Here is a 13,597-nt window from a genome sequence, read left to right as displayed (position 1 = left end):
GGATCAAGCCACCAAGTCGCTGCTTGGGGTAGAATCCGTACTCTCTCCGCCTCGCCTGCTATCAGGGACATTCTGCGCCTACGAAATGGGTACTGTCTGCTGTTGTAAAATATGTTTGCTAATTCATTCCGTAGGTCGATAACAGAAGTACCTTGTCATGTTCGTTGGGAAGTCACACCACAAGTGGGCATGGACTTTGAGATGTATCAACAATCCTTCTTCACAGTACGATCCTACTTTTTCAGCCCAGGTGGCTCCGACAAGACTATACTTGCCATGCGACATCACTGATTTGACTAGACAATGCCTGAAGGGTGTCTCCGAGGCGGATTGTTGACTCCTCGTGCGTAGGCTATGCGTATTGATGGATTTTCATTCATTTCTACTCTTGTTAAAGTATAATCAGGGGGCAGATTGGCTGCCCTTCCAATTCATAATAGATTATATCAATGAGATGGTTTTCTTTTCTCTTTGAATTTATCGTATTTTAGTTCCTTTTATTTCCGTTCTTCTTTTCCTTTATAAGGGAGGAGTAACCAGCTCTATGTGATGTATCCTTGTTGAACATGACAGGTGCCAGTGAGCTTTCATGCCCGCGTTGAACAGACTGAAGAGCTCGATACCCCATAACAGGGTAATGTAGAGCGTAGCGGAAGTGTTATCTGATAATGGGAGAAGTAGTGATAATATCCATCACTGCTAGGACGCCAAGCATGGAAGCTTTGAGTGAATTAGAGGCCATCCGAGGCTCCGGCTGCATGTATCCGCCCATCCCCCTCCCTGTGCCGAGCGAGCTCAACTGGCATATCCTTCAATTGGGATATCACCCACCACTTCGAATGCTGTCTGCGGATCGATTCTTCCTGAACCAGTCCACTCCCCGAGGATGGAGAAACGTTTAGCTAGCCGTCGCGTTCCTGATGAATTGCGGAAACGTACATTCGCGAGCTGTGACACCTGCCGGAAGGCGAGTGGCGAACTTATCCTGCCTGGCTTACTCTTTTCCAGTCACAGTTATGCTAACAAGCATGCTTAGCGTCGTTGCAAATGTATCCGTCGCGGAGGCTCAGATGAGGACTGTGTCGCCTGCCAACGATCTGGCATCCCGTGCGTATCCAGCTACCAGCGAAAGACCCGATTGTACGGAAGTGTCGAGACCATCCGCGATCGGTATGCCAGGTTAATCTTCCCTCAATCTACTGTATGGCCGACTAACTATCTTGTAGGATTCACTGTCTTGAAGCACTTGTGAAAGGGGCCTTTCCGGGCGAACCCATTAATAGTATCCCTGCTCTGTTGGAGCTGGGCCGGAAAGCCGGCTATGAAATGCCCAAGCTGGACCTCCCACAACTGACCGGGGATGAGCAGCGCGTTGAATTACCGAACCCAGAAAATGCTAATCATACGCTGGCGTACGATGGCAATGGTAGCGATCAACGTGGATGTATTAGAACCAGCCAGCGCCCACCACAGCTGGTCAAAGACAGCCGAGGCCAAAGTCATTACATTGGGCCGTCAGCATCCCTTGCATTCTTTGCTGATCTCCGCAGCCTAGTATCGGAGCAACAACCGTCCTCTTGCTTTGCTGCAGATACTTTGACGGAGTCTCTCGAGGCTCGGCAAAGTTCTAGTACGATGTCAACGTCAACTGTTAATACAAATCTAGCGCCAATTACACGCGACCAAGAATCATCCCTTGTCAAAGAACAGCTGCAAAAAATGCCCCGAGATCGTCTGCTGGCAATAATAAATGCCTTCTTTTGCACTGTAAATGCAGATTTCCCACTTCTGGACAGGGGATGCTTCTCTAACAAGCTAGAGTCCTACATCTATCCCATCGGCCACATAGAGGGATTGGATGATGGTTGGGTGGCCTGTATCCATGCTGCTCTCGCCTTCGGCTGCTGGATCCTGGAGGATGACGCTACATTTGAAGCCGATGAACCAGCCATGCTAAGATTTCGCTGCTGGAACCTCACCCGGGGAGCTTTGGCCAGCTTGTTGACCACATGTACAGTCTCTAATGTCCAAGCTCTTTTGCTTATGGCACTCTTCCTGCACAACAACAATGATCGAAATGCAGCGTGGACCCTAACAGGTAGTGCTGCGAGAATTGCTATTGCGTTGGGCTTGCATCGGAGCGATATTGACGAGAGCCTTCGTCTAACAGAACAAGACTCCCGAAGGCGAGTCTGGTCTACATTATTCACGTTTGAGCAATTTCTCTGCTTATGTTTGGGACGCCCAAGTGTAATCGATGGTCGGGAAGTGACCCTGGGACCTTCACCCGAAGAATCTGCTACTGCATTCCCCAGTCATCCCAGTCATCACCAGGTGGCCACTGACCTTCAACGACAAGTCAATCGACTCCGCGATGCGATCGCTTTCTTGCATCGGCCTACTTCCCCTGTATCATCAATTGATACGCCGGTTACTGATCCAATATCGCTCCTGACGAGGCTGAAAACGTGGGAAACTGAATTACCAACTTATCTTATTATACCATCTGCTATCTTGGATGCGTGCACTATTCCCCGAGTGGCGGTTCTGGAAGCGTTCAATGCTGGATATCCACCGGCCCAACTACGGCCAACAGTTCTCCTCCATTTAACCTATAATAATCTCGTTATCCAGCTTACACGGCCATATTTACTTACAGTTATTTCAATGAGTCGAAGGCATAACCCAAAACAACAGTACCCTTGGGCTACACCTGATAATACTTCGAAAAACGTGCAAAAGGGCGCTGAGTATCTGGCCTCCAGCTGCGTAACAGCAGCGATGCGAAGTTTTAACCTTCTCATCCTACTCGATCATGCCAATAGGGTCAATGGGAAAACTAGCCTAGACCTTTTTTACGGATACTCGGCTGGGATGGTTCTGCTCCTCCGTCAGCTGTGGGTCATGCCCCCGGATCTTCCCAAGTCTATGTGGCAGCTAGAAGACGCAGCTCAGCGTGATGTTCAATGCCAGGTGGCAAGGTTGCAGTCCCTATTGCAAGCAAACGTGAGGTGTCCGACCATGCAGAGGTTTAAGTCAGTGCTTCAAAAGTTCGACGAAGCTGTTCTTGCGAACGGGCAACTTCGGAGGCGAGGTGAGAATGATAAAGTTGCATCTTTGGACATGGCACAGGAAGGCATCGAACCTTTGGAGATCTCGCAGTTACATAATCCTAACGTCGATGGGACTAGTAGCGACCAATATGGCACTATGTTAGGTAGCCCAAGCCTGTGGCAAGATTCCCTGCAAACGATCACGCAGTACAGTCTCGACTGGAGCAACTTTGAGCAATTTCTCGGTAGCATAAATGTGGCGTAGGCTTCAAGGGCTACGTGGATACTTCGGATGAACCTTCCTGAGATGGCAGCTTTACGTCATGCAGACCTCGATATAAAAACCATATTCATTCTGTCAAGACTACGCTCACTAATCCATCAAACATGTCATTTCCTCCAACGTGCTCAATCCCTTCATGATCACTGTTAAACCGCAGTCCTGCACGCGACACGGACTTCTGGCTTACTGGTGATCCTACTTAGGCATCTACACAAAAGTTCAATGTCATAGCCCGGCGGATTTTCTCTCCTTCTTTGATGAAGTCCTCGACGTTGTGTCGTGCCCTGGCCCAATGCTCCCTGTTGAACTGGCAACGATGGTTGACATAGTCGATCTTGACCTTGACAGATCCTCTCTCATCCTCCTCGCCCTCTTCGTAGACCCGGAACATTGTAGACTTGATTACTATGACATCCTATTAGTGGCTGCGTCACCGAAGACAGTAATATCTGCCTACCAGGATTTTCCCTGCCATCAGCACACACTTCCACATTGGTGAAATGGTACTGCTGCATATCGTCTTGCTTGCGTGCAGCAATGATGCGGTTGATGATGCGCAAGACAACGCCAAACTGTGCCGGCAGGTTTTCCTTGGATTCCAGCCGCCCGCGCAGCTCCTGTTCGACCTTCTTGTTCATGTTCTTCTCATCTGTCTTCAGCTCAACGGTAAATTCCTTCTTGTCGGCTTCCACCAGCCTTCATGGCGAAACGTTAGAGACCACTCCGAGAGAATTTACTCCCAGCATGGAAACTTACCAGGATTCGTGCTCCTTGCGCAGATACTGGATCGCCTTGCTGCGATAGTCGGTGCGTCTGACGCGCGATTCGTTGTAGTCGTCGGTTGGCAGATTTCCCTTCTGTATCAATTCATTGACCTGGGATTCAGCGCGCCCAAGTTCAAAGGCGTTCCAGGTCTCCAGGTCATGTCTCAACTCCTGCACTGCCTTGCGATGCTTGTCGGAGACCGGCTGATTGTAGTACATGAAGAGGAGACTAGGGGTGCCATAGTCACCAGTCACATCCACTCCCTCTGGAGCTCCCACAAATTTGTGTCCATTATCACCAGACAAGGGAGACACGTCCATTTTTGTGATTTTCTGTAGACAAGACTGTGGCTGGAGATATAATCAGACAAGGTTTCCTGTGATCTGGGAGAGATGCTTAAGCTGTCGATGGATCGAACTCTGGCATGGCTTCTCAGTGAGCAATGACTGGACTTCTTATAGCTTCGTGGTCCGGACAACAGGTGTGCTATGTTTTGTCGTGTTGTAAAGCCTGTGTCAAGGGCTAAGCGCTCATGTTACCATAACTTCCTTAGACTACTGATAGCAGCGGTTCCTACGACATCCGAAGTGATGCAGATGCGTAAGACTCCGCTGCATCCGACATCAGATTATGCTCTCCATGCGCCCAATGCAAAGCAACGTTGGCTATTAATCGATAGGTCAGGTGCTTCGCCTGAATTACCTTGGGGCACTTCGCTGCATCATGGAGCAGATGCAAGGTAACCCAGCAAATACACAGGATCCTTCTTAGTTGAATTAGGTTCCCACTTATAGTTATGTATTTTCGTACAGTGGACAAATTTATCCATAATTTTGAAGATCGATAGCGGCTTCAAATACCATTCCCACAATGGCATACTTCCACGGAAATATGAGCAAGTGCCACCGTAGCGAGATAAGTGCGTTGCTCCTCACGCACGCAACGCACATTCCTCGTCCACATCCAGTTTGTGGCTTTGACCACGATGCAGTAGACTGGATGTTTCACAGATATTCCAAACCGCGGCGGCCTGACATGGTGTATCTGTAACACTGAAGTCAACTTAAGAAAACAAAGCAATTTTCAACAGCAGATGCGGAGATATCGCTCAGCCAATCTTGTTGTACGAGATGTACGCAACGTAACAAGCTTAAACGGCACGACGGGGTAAGTCTTGGCACAGACATCCTCGGGCGACTCGAAACAGCTACTTTATTACGTGGAATGGAGGCCCAAGCTCACTATGGCTAGTCAAGATGGCTTCATCTGACGCACAAAATGCATGGAGTATAAGCAGCTGCGACATGACAGATTCCTACCACGTCAACCTCAGAGCATCTCAGCTACGACCTTAGCAGGCAAGCACAATTCTGTCAGCGTTGTCTCGCAATTCGCATCAGATAGTCGTCAGCATATATCCAACAGTGCAGACGATGCAGGTCCACGCTCGAATGGCAATGGAAGCGCTCTCTTGGTGAGCGAGAGCCCAATGCACGTTGCATGCTCACCATTGTACGATTCAAGATGACGCTACTGTCATACTCACCAACACGTTGGGGATTGCAAGACACTCTTGTCCCATGGTCAATCCTTCTACTTGAAGTTGACGAGCCGTGCGGCCAGACGGACCAAGTCTAGCGAACATGGTCAACCGGACTTCTATGATCCAGATGAGTCACTCCCGTCATCCTTCCATCGCTAGAGTTGCAACTATAGTCCACTAAGAAGCAACAGTATGTGAAACAGCCAGCCTCTTACCGAATCATTGAAGCTGCTATCCCTAGCTTCATTGCATCAAGCTCACTGTATGAGTCAGACGCACGTCATGATGCGAAAGTTATACTATAACTGGGGATATTTGCCACCGGTGCACGATGGGCAGTGTCAAAACGAAGATAGTCACAGATGGCGAGGGTGGGTCCATGGACAGAAGATCGTGCGTGAGGCTGTAAAGTGCTCGCTCGCTAGATATGAGTCAGGGCAAGATGGGAAGCGCGGCCGATTCCGGGGATCCGCCAGAAAGGGGCACGTGGCATGAATGGGGGGAAATGGGATCCAGGCCCATTTGGGATCATGGCTAATTTGGCTGGGGCTGTCACCGGTCGGCAAACCGGTCAGACGAACGAGTCAAATCGGCTTCGCGAGCTTCTAGAGAACCTTCGATTTCTCCAGGTTCGACAAAACTAGACGGGAGGCAATGCCGGAGTGCAGCCAGGAAGCTCCGAAGAACCGGCAGCGGCCATGCCTCAGAGGCTCAGATACAAAAGCTCTTAACCCAGTTGGGAAAGGCCTCCGTCTGGCCACCAGCCCTAACCAAGAACGCCGAGGGAAAGAAGGCGGAAAAGTGGAAAACCTTGAGAATGGGGAATCTGGAATCCGCCACCGCGACGCTGCACAAGGTTTAGTGGCTACGACTCCCCCCCTCCGGCCGCCGGATTGCAACAGGAAAAAAGAGGGGACGCAAAGTAGTATTTCCGGGGCTGAGCTTAATTTGATCCTCATGCTTCCCCCAGGTCCGGTGCCGGACCAGCAAGCATTTGCGATATCTGGTGATTCCTCGTCCAATCGAGGGGTGAAAATCGTGCAGGATGTTCGTCGATCGTCTTCAGATGGTCCCTGGACGTTTTTTTAGCTTAAATAGAGGCTTTTTGTGCCTGAAAGATGCATGGTGCGACCGGTGGAGCCGTGAGGGCGAGCAGGAGCCCGATGTCGGAGCAGGATTCTGCGGGCGGCAAAGTTTGTGTCACACCAGCAGAGATTGCATTAAGTCGGCCTCTGATTTGCCAGGTTGACCCTTCTATTAACTAAGAAAAACCTCCTCGCCATGCGTCAATGCTTTGCAGACTCTGGCCATATATGGTTGACGCCCGCATCGTGCGGGTGTGCCTGGGTTTAGTTCCGCTACTCCCTTTACCTGGTGCTGTTGCTGCTGTCGCTGAGACTTCGAGAGATTCGAGACGGGTGCTTGTTCAACACTTTATATCCCCATCCATCTCACTCACCCTGCTCGAGGAGTCGGCCTGTCAACCAACCCATCCCTGAAGAGCAATCATGTCGACCTTGGACGTGAAGGATATCGAGAATGGACCGGGTCGCCGGGTCGAAGAAGATGGAGGCATGTGGGAGAATGATATAGTGAAGACACCTTCCGTGGAGAAGGATCCCTTTGGAAATGAAGCTGTTGGAGAGGTTCACTATAAGACTCTCGACTGGTGGTACGTTTGGACCCCGTGAACTATATACTACTGCACCGTTTATATCGGACGGCATATCCTCTTCATGGCAGAGACTGACCATCTATTTTTTTTTTTCTCGATTATAGGCAATCTGGAATGCGTATGCTGCTCCACTTTGATATCGTCTCCTCTGATCCATGTAACTAACCTTGAGTTTTTGTCTGCAGTGATGATCGCCGAGACTGTGTCACTGGGTGTTCTGTCTCTTCCCGCCACCGTGGCTGAGGTTGGCTTGATCCCGTAAGTAGTATACGATATCGTACCGTCTACATCGTCACCCAGTCCGTTGCTAACCAGTTATGCCATCAGTGCTATCATCCTCATCGTCGGCATGGGCATCATCGCCACCTACTCTGGCTATGTCATTGGACAGTTTCGGGCCAGATATCCCTTCATCCACAGCATGGCTGATGCCGGTGAGGTCTTGTGCGGCCGCTACGGTCGCATGTTCACGGAATTCGCTCAGCTGGTGTTCTTCATGTTCGCGTCGGGTAGTCACTTGGTGACCTTCACTGTCATGATGAACACCCTTACCAACCACGGAACCTGCTCTGTCGTGTTTGGTGTTGTCGGTTTGGTGCTTTCCTTCGCCTGCTCTCTTCCTCGTACCATGAAGAACGTCTCATGGCTGGCCGTGACTTGTCAGTACTTCATTGTGTCCATCCACAGCCTCCTATTATGCTAACTCTGTAATCCAGCCTTCATCAGTATTTTCTCGGCCGTCTTGATCACCATGATTGGAGTTGCTGTTGAACACCCGCACCCCGCGCCCATGGAGCTCACCCGCTCGACTTCTTTCGTCAAGGGCTTCTCAGCTGTCACCAACATTGCTTTTGCCTACTGTTCGTCTTCCATCTTCCTTTTGTAATCGGTCGCATCTGAGTACTAATCCCTGGTCCAGGCGGTCACCCTGCCTTCTTCGGTTTCATCGCCGAGATGAAGGATCCCAAGGACTTCCCCAAGTCCCTCTGCATGTTGCAGGGCTTTGAAATCGTCTTCTACACGGTCGCATCCGCCGTCATCTATCGCTACGCCGGTCAGAACGTCACCTCCCCCGCCCTGGGCTCCGCCGGTATTGTCGTTCGTAAGGTCGCCTATGGCATTGCCATTCCCACCATCGTCATCGCGGGTGTCGTCCTGGGACACGTTGCCATCAAGAACGTCTACGTCCGCCTGTTCCGCGGTACGGATGTCATGCACAAGCGCAGTGCCCTGGGTGTCGGTGCCTGGATTGGTCTCGCTGCGGGCTACTGGATCATCGCCTGGGTGATTGCCGAGGCCATCCCTGTCTTCAGCGATCTTGTCAGCTTGGTCAGCGCATTGTTTGCTAGTTGGTTTTCATGTGAGTATCCCTTATGTTATCGATGTGTCCTTGACCCTATGAGTCTTTCACTAACAATTTTTTAGTCGGTCTGCCCGGTGTCTTCTGGCTGTACATGTACTGGGGCAACTACTTCACCTCTGTCCGCAAAACGCTGCTTACCCTCGCCAACGTGGCATTGTTTGGCATTGGCGCCACCATCTGTGTCTGTGGTCTCTGGGTCTCCGGACTCTCGATCTCCAGTGACAGCTCTGGCAGCAGCTTCTCCTGCGCCAATAATGCCTAATTCGGGTCATGAGCTACTGCCTCCTCGTGACTGGGTTGTATATATGTATAGACTTGTATTATAGATAGACTTTTATTTAATATACCCCTTTGCGTTTGTTGTTGAACACTGGATTCGTACATGTATGCTCAAGATTGACATGCACAAGCCATTTCCCAGTACTGTTCCCAAGTGTCACTTGACTAGTTTCATCTCCATCGATATTGACGTGATTTTGTTGGCATCTTCACTCCAGGCTGCACTTTCTATGGTGCCCCCAATGCAAGGTCAGTATTGATAGCTCAATTCAGCAAATTCCCGACAAAGCTGACCCTACGATCGGCACATACTACTACGTACTAGTAATGTTGGATTTACTTATCGATTTGCAAGCCTGTGTAGTATTGAGACTGTTGTACGACGAGTAAAAGAGGATGAAATCCCTACTTGTGCCAGGTACCAATGTGTATAAAGTTGGATTTGAAAATATATATATCCGTAATGGACACCAGTAGTTACCCGTTGCATACCCCACACACTTTAGAGTTCAAGTTGAAAGCAAACAATTTCAACCGTCATTCAGCAGTTTGTAAGTTGACCGGAATGCCAAATACTGGCTGTACTAGATACTACTAGTATTTCAAAACATATGATTTCACATTACTAGCACATGCTCCCTAATATGATGCAGGTGAGTCACCCACAGAATTGCATCTCCGCTTTCACATGATGGAGGCATAATCATCCGAGGTGCCCGGTTAGGGCCCCTGGGCCATCAAGGTATCTTTCTTAGGCTCTCAGCCGTTGTTGGATCGAGGATCTCTATTTGGGGATGATGCTACTTCAGGATCCACTGGAGGACGCTACGTTACATCGCCTTCGCGCCATAATTGCCTTGACTGCTGCGAGCGGAAGGTGGCGCGATCGGGTGTATGCAAGTGCATAAAGTCTATCCGCTTAGTCATTGACATAACATAACTAGTACAAAAAGTAGCCTATTCGGGAAAACGCGTCGTTCAAAACAACGCGATGGCAATCATTCCATTGCCAGACAGGACTTTAGGTTTCGTGATAAGCTGATGCGGAAGGAACGATAAATGCATGACTAATTACTGCTGTTCTCTAAGATAGAACCTCGTTTCTCGTTCGTCTCATGCAATACTCCTCCCGGAAGTTCTCTGGCCTGGATGGAATGGGTATATAGGTAGTAAGTAGTACATGTACTATGTGTAATCCCCGAAACAAGGACCAGCACTACTTGAAGTCTGCGAAGAAGATACATCTGTAACCTATGTAAGTTTATAGACATCAATATATGCATAGTCCCGCTGAAGGTTGAGCATGCGATGAACCATAAGTAATGGAAAGGTCTAGCCTCAGCCGTCCAACCTGAACAGTGAATCAAATATTGGCTGGCCCCAATCATTCACTCCTTCACATAACGATCGAACCATGCCACAGCCTGCTCAAATGCTGCTTCCTTGGCGAATCTCTGCCGCGGCTCTGCTAGATTACAGCGGACCGCAAATCCGTGCTCTACATCAGAGAATAAGTTTATCTGAAAAGGAAGACCAACTCTAGCTAGGATCCCCTCACTCTCGTGGCGGTTGGCAGAGGTGAAGACGGGGTCAACGACTTGTCCATTGGTCAGCATAACCAACAATGTAGGAGAGTACACAGTTCTGCTCAACTCACTGGCTGCAGCAATGCTCAACGGCCCTTCGACCCCCTCCAGCTCCTCCACCGTCACCATGGTTGGGTGGGCAACGAACCCTGCGTTTAGTTTGCCAGCTTTGAGGTAGCGACACACATATTTGCCGCCAAAACAATACCCGACGGCGCCGACTCGCTGACAGCCGAGGGTAGTGCGCATCTCCCCTAGTATAGCATCGACAATAGGATCGACCCTAGGTGGCAGGTGTTGGTTGTACCAGCCCATAATATCAAAGTCGGCCCCATAGTCGACTGGGATGGGATCACCGTGGAAGAGGTCGGGCATAACCACGAGGAAGCCACGGGCGGCAACCTGGTCCGCCATCAAATGGGCATTGATGAAGCGATGGCCATTGCCATCAGTAAGGAACAAGATGGCATTCTTTGTCGACCGATCAGGTGGATAGGTGATGTATGTCGAGACTATCACACAATCAGTGGTGGTAGTGACAACGTTGTCGGTAGTAAATACACACTGTTGGCAAGTTCTTGGATCTCCCCACTGGCCCTGCCATCGTGCAGATGTCCTGCCATGCAGCATTCAGATGGTGCATTGGAAGTCATTGTTGCGATGGGCCACCAAAGCAATGGCCAGCAACAGGTGCTGAATTAGCCAGTAAGTAATATGGGACGGGAAAAGCATACTGACGCAGGCAACCAGCGGTTGGCGTAATCCTTTCAGCGGAGGTTCAGCCTGTTGTCGGACCCCTGCGGATATTCCGATTTAATATTATTAGTTTTCTCGAACCGGGTTTGTCACATATTGAACCAGTTTTGGGGTTCGAACTGGGCCTCACAGTGTCGAATATGCATGGAAATGCAAAGCCACAATGCCACCTATAAATAGCTGCAACTCACCTGGGCCACCATGGAGGAGACCACCTACTATAACACCACAGCCTGATGGCTTTGGACCACGGTACGGTCCGCGGTGCATTGTAGTGGGGACTAAATGTCCTTTCTTCGAGACGCCAATGACCCGACCAGCCACTTAGCGATGGACCGGGTGGCAGACTTGCAGGGATCTAAGGACTGGCCGAGCCACCGGTCGCATCCTCAGCTGGTGCACGTTGAGCGAGGGTTTCAGGTAAGCGCCGATATCCTGGCCACTCATATCTCCACCAGGGAAGATTTGGTGGTGCCTGCATAACCTCCAAGCAGTCAGCGCGTGGTAGGCTGGCTATATGGGCAGCCTATCTCCCCCCGGAAGAACTGACAGGCAGTCCAGTTCAGTCCAAGCCATGCTTCCCATGTCAACAAATTCTACCTCTACCACAGCTATAGTGGATGGCTGGATTGACGAGCCCGATGGGCGTGGCACCTGGTCCATTCTCTCGAGCTGTCTACTGACTATTGTACTATGTTGCTGGACGGCTGTCATGCCCAACATCCCTGCCCGCTCCGACCGATGGTATCATGGCCTACGCGACCGACTGCATTTGGCCTCTCTGGGACTTTTGGGCCCCGAATTTCTGCTTATGCTGGCGCTAGGGCAGTGGTCCTCGGCGCGAGCGTCTGTCAAGGTCTCGAGACCATTCTGTACTGGTCTGCCCAGAACAACAAACGTGGCTAATACCCTCGCCAGGGATTCGAGCGACTATTGACGACGAAGACCACCAAGCGTCCCCGTTGGACTTTAACTCATGCCTTCTATGCGGATATGGGGGGTTTCTTGGTCGATGGCCCGGGAATCGATAAGCCATTCCCAGTAAACGCGAAGCAGCTTCAATTCCTCATTGAGAAGGGCTACGTCGATTACCCTATGATAGGTGAAGACGACATCAACGATCGGAATAAATCTGACGCCTTCTCTCGGTACGTCTCCAGCTTGCTCGAGAGCGTTTGCCTTCCGCTTATTTGAGTTTCCAGTGTGATCGCGGTATGCCAGGCACTGTGGTTGCTCGTCAACTGTGCCATGCGTGTAGCTCAGGGACTGGCCCTGACGACCTTGGAGCTCACTACTATCTCATTTGTAGTGGTATTTCTTGTGACGTCTTTCTGCTGGCGCTTCAAGCCATCAGACATTTCGAGTACCCTGACTCTACGTGCAAATACCGATATCACTATCATTCGGAAACAGGTACGTTTGACTCTACATTAGCCGATAATGTGCGTTAACGGTGTCTCGTTTCGGTTAAGCATTGCCCATATCCTTCGCGAGAATGGCACGAGACTCCCCTGGACTTTGTGTCAGACGATGTCTCCTTTTGCGCAGTGCACTGGCATTACTACACAGAAATCCTGCGGAAAATGCATATTCCGATGTTTTCACGTCCAATGACAGTAAAGCCACGCGATCGCATTGTCAGTGACAACTTTCCCGTCACCGACCTGAAGGCCGATTGCATTGCCACCCCAGTGCTGCTTGTATTCGGCTCAATGTTCATGCTTGCCTGGAATTTCCACTTTCCTTCCCCCGTCGAACATCTTTTGTGGCGTATCGCCAGTATATACAACCTGGTATTCACCGTCATTGGTGGACTGCATGCTGGTTATTGCGACAAAATCCTGTTGCCCAGGGAGTATAAGCGGCGACTGGTTCTTCCCTTGTCGAGACTGAAGACCTCGACTAACCCATCCCGGCAGCGGTCGTGTCTGCGAAACCTAGCAGCCAAGTTGAGAAACATCGATCCGTATCGCAATCCCAAGAGGGAAGTCCCTCTTCGCGTGCTATTTCCTACTTCTGTTCTTTGTGCAGCCTATTGCGTGGGTCGAGCGTACGTTCTTACGGAGGACTTTATCGGACTGCGCAGTTTGCCTGCCAGTGCCTTTCAGACGGTTAGCTGGTCAGACTACGTCCCACATCTGTAGGCAGAGCGCGGTGCAGCGGATAACTCATTGCTCATATCACACATCTAATAACACATAGATATTCTATATACTGTAAATGTTCAAATGGACAAGACCACCCAAGCATCTCATACTAGCCGTCACGGCCCAAATGGTAGGATAAACGCCGAA

General features: G+C 50.3%; 6 protein-coding genes across 6 annotated transcripts; 4 read left to right on the top strand and 2 right to left on the bottom strand.

Annotated features, from left to right (window-relative positions):
* Positions 1-713: 713 nt before the first annotated feature.
* On the top strand, positions 714-3,318 carry BO79DRAFT_235759 (fungal specific transcription factor domain-containing protein; the record flags this gene model as incomplete). The annotated part of the gene is made up of 3 exons (XM_025684513.1): positions 714-896; positions 1,037-1,170; positions 1,227-3,318. The coding sequence occupies 3 exons, from the start codon at positions 714-716 to the stop codon at positions 3,316-3,318; spliced, it is 2,409 nt and encodes an 802-aa protein (XP_025542592.1).
* Positions 3,319-3,535: 217 nt separating this feature from the next.
* On the bottom strand, positions 3,536-4,421 carry BO79DRAFT_278253 (uncharacterized protein; the record flags this gene model as incomplete). The annotated part of the gene is made up of 3 exons (XM_025687888.1): positions 3,536-3,741; positions 3,794-4,032; positions 4,093-4,421. 3 exons carry the CDS (start codon positions 4,419-4,421, stop codon positions 3,536-3,538), a joined length of 774 nt encoding a protein of 257 aa, XP_025542591.1.
* A 550-nt stretch (positions 4,422-4,971) lies between these two features.
* On the top strand, positions 4,972-6,797 carry BO79DRAFT_278250 (uncharacterized protein; the record flags this gene model as incomplete). Its single annotated transcript, XM_025687887.1, has 5 exons — positions 4,972-5,020; positions 5,112-5,268; positions 5,413-5,575; positions 5,873-6,041; positions 6,274-6,797. 5 exons carry the CDS (start codon positions 4,972-4,974, stop codon positions 6,504-6,506), a joined length of 771 nt encoding a protein of 256 aa, XP_025542590.1. The 3' UTR covers positions 6,507-6,797.
* Positions 6,798-7,018: 221 nt separating this feature from the next.
* Positions 7,019-9,030, top strand: BO79DRAFT_235758 (amino acid transporter). Its single transcript, XM_025684512.1, has 7 exons — positions 7,019-7,316; positions 7,424-7,437; positions 7,505-7,577; positions 7,647-7,978; positions 8,036-8,179; positions 8,239-8,679; positions 8,745-9,030. Exons 1-7 carry the CDS (start codon positions 7,153-7,155, stop codon positions 8,942-8,944), a joined length of 1,368 nt encoding a protein of 455 aa, XP_025542589.1. The 5' UTR covers positions 7,019-7,152; the 3' UTR covers positions 8,945-9,030.
* Positions 9,031-10,349: 1,319 nt separating this feature from the next.
* BO79DRAFT_235757 (dienelactone hydrolase family protein) lies at positions 10,350-11,202 on the bottom strand (the record flags this gene model as incomplete). The annotated part of the gene is made up of 3 exons (XM_025684511.1): positions 10,350-10,558; positions 10,619-11,059; positions 11,113-11,202. Coding segments are annotated over 3 exons (740 nt in total), but the record flags the coding sequence as incomplete, so codon positions are not given.
* Positions 11,203-11,902: 700 nt separating this feature from the next.
* Positions 11,903-13,466, top strand: BO79DRAFT_189509 (uncharacterized protein). Its single transcript, XM_025680665.1, has 4 exons — positions 11,903-12,159; positions 12,222-12,451; positions 12,506-12,716; positions 12,776-13,466. The coding sequence occupies exons 1-4, from the start codon at positions 12,016-12,018 to the stop codon at positions 13,445-13,447; spliced, it is 1,257 nt and encodes a 418-aa protein (XP_025542587.1). The 5' UTR covers positions 11,903-12,015; the 3' UTR covers positions 13,448-13,466.
* The last annotated feature ends 131 nt before the right edge of the window (positions 13,467-13,597 follow it).

Source organism: Aspergillus costaricaensis, assembly GCF_003184835.1.
Source record: "Aspergillus costaricaensis CBS 115574 unplaced genomic scaffold BO79scaffold_6, whole genome shotgun sequence".
Lineage (NCBI taxonomy): Eukaryota > Fungi > Ascomycota > Eurotiomycetes > Eurotiales > Aspergillaceae > Aspergillus > Aspergillus costaricensis.
This window is presented reverse-complemented; position numbering and strand designations above follow the sequence as displayed.

Coding starts and splice junctions, on each gene's coding strand:
- BO79DRAFT_235758 (XM_025684512.1), top strand. CDS start 7,153: ATGTCGACCTTGGACGTGAAGGATATCGAGAATGGACCGGGTCGCCGG. Junction 7,578..7,646: donor GCTGAGGTTGGCTTGATCCC/GTAAGTAGTATA, acceptor TTATGCCATCAG/TGCTATCATCCTCATCGTCG. Junction 8,680..8,744: donor GTTTGCTAGTTGGTTTTCAT/GTGAGTATCCCT, acceptor ACAATTTTTTAG/TCGGTCTGCCCGGTGTCTTC.
- BO79DRAFT_189509 (XM_025680665.1), top strand. CDS start 12,016: ATGCCCAACATCCCTGCCCGCTCCGACCGATGGTATCATGGCCTACGC. Junction 12,452..12,505: donor AAATCTGACGCCTTCTCTCG/GTACGTCTCCAG, acceptor TTGAGTTTCCAG/TGTGATCGCGGTATGCCAGG. Junction 12,717..12,775: donor TCACTATCATTCGGAAACAG/GTACGTTTGACT, acceptor GTTTCGGTTAAG/CATTGCCCATATCCTTCGCG.